Here is a 6161-nt window from a genome sequence, read left to right on the forward strand (position 1 = left end):
TGGAATATTAATAAGATCCCAATTAGTAATAGTATAATTAAGTTTTATTTAACAAAGAGAAAAAAAAAAATCTTTTATGGCCCTCATTATGGTAAAATGGTTAGTCAATACTATTTAATTAAGGCTCAATTACAGGAAAAAAAAATTACAAAAAAATTGAATCTCAAGATATTAAGACTTTTTGGGAAAAGAAAGAGAAAAATTGAAAGTTACATTAAAGGAACCCTAAAGCATCAAGTAATTTTGCCTCTCCACCCCATCTTCAACCACAACTGAAACCCACCGTTTTAAAACTTTAATAATTTTTTTTTAATGATTAATTATTAGATCTGTTTTTCTATATGTGAGTCCTAAATATTAAATGGTTGATTTTAAAAAAAGTTGTACAAAAGTTATGCAAAAAACATTACTCACTCGATTAATAAGTAAATTAAAAGGATATAGATTTTCCAAAAATCTAATTAAGCGTACGTGTTAGAGAATATATTGATACCGTTTATTACAGTACTCTCCGTATATTGGAGGATTTGATTTAATCCTTATTAATTGTAATTGATTATAATCAAATTATATTTGAATACATTTAATTCTGATTTAATTATATTCTCTCTACATACCATTTTGTATTTTCTCTATATCCTTATAAATATGGATAATTTGTATTGTAAATTAGTCAAGCAATAAAAACAACAATATAACCCTTTGAGCTTTAGGGTCTGTTTGGCTTAACGATTTCAAAAAGTGCGGTTTTAAAATAGCGATTTTAAAATGTGCGATTTAAAAAAAGTGATTTTTAAAAACACAGTTAAGCGTTTGGCAAAATCGCAGTTTGACTTTTAAAATTGTAGAATAGCATTTTAAAATACTGCATTTTCAAAAAAAAGCACCCCATTGCCTGTGATTTGAATAAGCACTTTTCTACGTTTTCAAATCGCAATTTTTTTAAAACGCAATTTCCAAACGGTTCATTTTTTGTGATTTGGTTTAAAATCGCAATTTTTCTCTACGAAATCGCATTCCCAAACGCACCTTTATTCTGTAGACGTAGGTCATAAACCGAACAACGTAAAATTTTTAGTCTCTCTTATTTTATTATTTCACATTTTATTTCTTTTAGGTTTTAGATTTCTTTCATGGTATTATTGCTATAGACTAACGCCAATATTCGATTCAATAATCCTGTGAAATTTTTCGTTTTTCTTTGTATTTCATTTTTATCTTGATAGTCAATATTTTGCAGATCTCCACACCGTAGATTTTGCATGGTATTGAAAAAAGAAAAAAATTGTTGTTCTCAAGTTTTCTTTTCCTTTTCGTTCTGTTAATGTGGAAAACAGACTCAAGTTTTCTCTTCTTTATGTACTGTTCCTGAAAAAAAAAGAAAAAAAGAAAAAAAGAAAAAAAAAAAAGACCTTTTGGCTGTCTCAGCACAACCAAAGGCCATGGAGATTTCGTTGAACTCATTGGGGTCAAGCCATACCTGCCTCTCCCGCGCGCACTTGAGAAACTGTCCTCCAGTCCAGCCATCATCTCCGACGGATCTCATCCCAGACAGCCACGTTCCGCCGCACCCAACCGCTCATTGGCCAACCGTCTAACCACCAAGCCTCCGTCGTCTCCTCGTTTCTCATGTTCAGATCTGAATTGCGTGAGACTCACTTCTGGCAGATTCACTTTCATGGGTTGAAGATCGTTCTAGGTTCAACATGATACAGATGGATGTGCTTGGATTGCTACACGTATGTAAGGTATCAAGTTTGGTTGTTATGCACTGATTGATACAGGTGGTGTAGTGCTGTAGTTGAAAAAAAAAAAAAAAGAAAAAAAAAAAAGAAGAAGAAGAAGAAAGATGTAGTTTTGGTAGTGAGTGCCCAATGGGTAGTCTCGGGAAGATGAAAAGTTGAAAAAAAAAATAAAAGGAGGAAAAAGAAAGAAAATCAAAAAAGAAAAAAGGAAAAAAAAAGAAAAAAGAGAGGCTAAGTTGCCCATATTATTCTGACCCTTTGTTGGCTCATTGTTTTTGTCATTAACCCATCTATTGGCACGTGGTATTGTTTCAAACCCATGTTTATTTTAGCCTATAGTTTTCCCGTGTATATTTGGCTTATGTGGTATTGTTTCAGACCTAGACCTATTTTACCTCATTGTTGGCTTTTATATTTAGCCTATAGTTAACCCATTATTTGTATTTTGGCATTTGTGATCTTATTTTAAACCCATGCCTATTTAGCTCCTAGCTGGCTCGAAGAAGAAGGAGGGAGATGTTAGAGAATATATTGATACTGTATATTTAGCCTATAGTTAGCCCATTATTTGCATTTGTGGTCTTGGAGGATTTGATTTAATCCTCATTAATTGTAATTAATTATAATCAAATCAGATTTGAATACGTTTAATTCTGATTTAATTATATTCTCTTTACATACCATTTTGTATTTTCTCTATATCCCTATAAATAGGGATCATTTGTATTGTAAATTAGTCCAGCAATAACAGCAACAATATAACCCTTTGAGCTTTATTCTGTGGACGTAAATTATAGACCGAACTATGTAAAATTTTGGTCTCTCTTATTTTATTATTCCACATTTTATTTCTTTTAGGCTTTAGATTTCTTTCACATGTTGCACATGTGGAGAGGTCCACTGACAGAATCATTCCCCCCTTGCCAGGATCGATCCTGCCCAATTCCAGAACTCTATTTTGTCAGTTTTTGAGTTCTATGTTAAGATTTTTAGTCCAATAGAATTTTCTAACATTAATTTTTTTGCAGAGGAACCTATTAGTGAGTTTAAGTGATATTATTTGCAAATCACAGCCAAGACTTCCTAGTTAATTAACTTCCTCCAAAAGACTCCAACCCAAAAAGAAAGGTTGACCAACACAGTTGTGGATGAAATACTCTTTCATCCACAGAAGAAAACTTACTTTACTCTTTTTGAAACATATTACAAGAATGAGAAATCTAAGAAAAGATTAATCAATTTTAAAAACTTAACTTATTTTCGATTTTTCTCTATTCTTTTGACAACCTAACAAAAGCTTCTTTAATAATTTAAACATGTCGGACAAATGTCAGCAATTTGGTTTCAATTCCTAAACAAACTTCCCTTTACCTTTTTATTGGAGATTATATATGTAATCCTAATTGAATAAATTTCATTTTTCCCAATATTGAGACAGTTTTCTTCCTTTTTTGGTCAAACAAAAAATAGGGTTTCAATTCATGACTTACACCCTTCAAATTCATGAACCCGTGTTGGAAGTGCAAGACAAAGAAAGAAGGCAGTGCATTAATGCTCAGCTTGAGAAAAGAATCAAGAAAAGAGAAGGCAGATGGATATTTGATATTTTGGCACATAAAATAGGCTCCCACAAGGCAGACACATGAAATTAATTACAAAGAATTTCTTACCATTCCGTCCATAAATTTATCTTCTGTCACTTAACATATAATTTTTTAATCAAAATATTTCATATATTAAAAAAAAAGTGACAATTTTAGGGATAGGATTGAAAGAAATAATCCATGGCCCTGTTTTTTCTAATAATTTAAGGAACCTTCTGATTCCAAAACCTATTGCTGCTGTCAACCTTCAAAGTCAAGCCTGATCGAGCCAAGGTCATTTTTGTTCTCTACCCAATAGACTTAGAGGACCCAAAATAAAAGTATTGCTTGGGAGATTATGGATTTTCTTCTAGAGCAAAAAGATTTCCATATTGGATTACAAATGAATATATTTCCAGCAAGAAAAAAGAAGGTGGTCGGTCATCATTAGGTCATAGACTTCTGTATTTAGTCTTCTCAATTACCAACCCATATCTTTCTCAATAAATTGCTTCAACCTTAAGCTTTAGAGAGACAGTTTAGGATCATCAAAACTATGGCTTTCATCAGAAATACCATCACATTGAAAAGCTTGTTACCCAGTTGTTTCAAGGCCAAGAACCCACTCTCTGAGCCAAAACTTCCAGTTTCCAAGCACAGTTCTTTCCGCAGGTTGTCGATGTCCGATTTAAGCAACTCCTCCTTCTCGGTCGTGAGTGATCTATCAATGTCTCTTGTTGGATCAAATCTCCATGTTTTTACTCTGCAGGAGCTCAAAGTTATTACGCAGAACCTCTCAAAGAGTAATTATCTTGGTGAAGGTGGGTTTGGTCCGGTATATAAGGGGTTCATTGATGACAAGCTTAGGCCTTGTTTGGAAGCTCAGCCTGTGGCTGTCAAGGTATTGGACTTGAATGGCAAACAAGGCCACAGGGAGTGGCTGGTAAGCATTTTTTTTTTTTTTTACCCATTAATTTCAATATGTTCTTCTTGAAAGAAGATATTTCACATTTTTAGAGTGACGAAAAAAATGCCCATGTTAGAATCATCTTCGTTAATTCTTCAGGCTGAAGTTATATATCTTGGGCAATTAAGGCACTCCCATCTTGTGAACTTGATCGGATACTGCTGCGAGGACGAGCACCGGCTACTTGTGTACGAATACATGGAGCGTGGCAACTTAGAAAACCAACTATTTAGAGGTAATTAAATATGCCTCCAAAAAACTGTTGCTGTTTGAAATTTGCTGTGTTAATTACTTCAATTAATTTTTTTTTTAAAATTTTCTGATACAAATTTCAATGTTTTCTGATTAATGCAGGTTATTCTGCAACCTTGCCCTGGTTAACAAGAATAAAAATTGCAATTGGAGCAGCAAAAGGCCTTGCTTTTCTCCACGAAGAAGAAAAACCAGTCATATATCGAGATTTTAAAGCTTCCAACATCTTATTAGACTCTGTAATATATACTTGAATATCTTCTTAGCCATTTTTCACATCATATATATACATATTAGTGACAGTAAAGTACTTTTCAGGATTACAATGCTAAGCTCTCTGATTTTGGGCTTGCCACGGATGGACCAGAAGGGGATGACACTCATGTCACAACTCGTGTCATGGGCACCGAAGGCTATGCAGCTCCTGAATACATCATGACAGGTAATACAGACGATTCCCAACAATATTGTAAGACTTAATCAAGACATTGTGATTTTGCAGTGAGATTTTGAATCGAATTACAGAAAATGTATCGCTCCAAATTGCAAGCATGGGTTGTGTTTTAAAAAGCGCACGATTTTAAATGCTAAACTATAATTTTTATCGCTATATTTCAGCTGCATGTTTTGAAATAGCGATCAGAAACGGATAGACGTCTTTCAAAATCAATAACATGAGAGTATGGTTATTTTCAGGTCATCTGACGACTATGAGCGATGTATTTAGCTATGGAGTAGTCCTTTTAGAGCTACTAACGGGCAGAAGATCCGTGGACAAGAACCGTCCGAGTAGAGAGCAGAATTTGGTAGACTGGGCAAGGCCTCTTCTGAAGGATCCCCACAAACTTGACAGAATAATAGACCCCAGGCTTGAAGGGCAGTACTCGATGGAAGGGACTAAAAAGGTAGCCATATTGGCTTACCAATGCCTGAGCCAGCACCCAAAGTCAAGACCCACAATGAGCCATGTGGTGAAGACCTTAGAGCCTCTGTTGGACCTGAAAGATATCCCCATTGGACCCTTCGTTTACACTGTACCAAATGAATCAAACAGTGAAAGTAGCATGGCAGGAGATCATCAAGAGAAAGAAAAGAAAGAGAAGGGCCGTCAGCAGCACGGCAAAGGTCGTAGTTATAGACGTCGGATCAAGTCACTGAGGTCTCGTGCTGTCTATTCTGATACGGCTTTGTATAAGACTCTTGGGACTAGTTTGTACTCTCTCAAACTAGAACCATTAATTGGGCCAAAGGGGGGCATAGTTAGCAACTCATAAACATATATACTGTGTACACATGAAAGCAAATTATATTACTTTTGTGTTTGATATTTTTTCATTGTGAATGGTGGGAATTGTAGGAGTTTCAGTGAAATAAATAAATTTGACCAATGCTCAATTTCCAAATTATGCTGTCATAAGGACTAAAATTTCCACCACTGAGAACTGTATAAATGATTTCTATTCATATTCTTGGCTGGATTTTGTTCAAATCTTCTAGCTTTCATTGAATTTTGGGGATTAGACCACATTCTTCTGCTGATCCACTAAATTAATCCCTGTTAATTCCGAATTTCGAAGTCAATATTCCATGATCATCAGCACTAAAAGCATTCAC

The 6161-nt window shown here is 34.5% G+C and overlaps 1 protein-coding gene across 1 annotated transcript; it reads left to right on the plus strand.

Annotated features, from left to right (window-relative positions):
* Positions 1-3644: 3644 nt before the first annotated feature.
* LOC133863519 (serine/threonine-protein kinase RIPK) lies at positions 3645-5950 on the plus strand. The gene is made up of 5 exons (XM_062299487.1): positions 3645-4271; positions 4395-4530; positions 4650-4786; positions 4866-4989; positions 5244-5950. The coding sequence occupies exons 1-5, from the start codon at positions 3885-3887 to the stop codon at positions 5819-5821; spliced, it is 1362 nt and encodes a 453-aa protein (XP_062155471.1). The 5' UTR covers positions 3645-3884; the 3' UTR covers positions 5822-5950.
* The last annotated feature ends 211 nt before the right edge of the window (positions 5951-6161 follow it).

The sequence above is a fragment of the Alnus glutinosa genome, chromosome 3 (assembly GCF_958979055.1).
Source record: "Alnus glutinosa chromosome 3, dhAlnGlut1.1, whole genome shotgun sequence".
Lineage (NCBI taxonomy): Eukaryota > Viridiplantae > Streptophyta > Magnoliopsida > Fagales > Betulaceae > Alnus > Alnus glutinosa.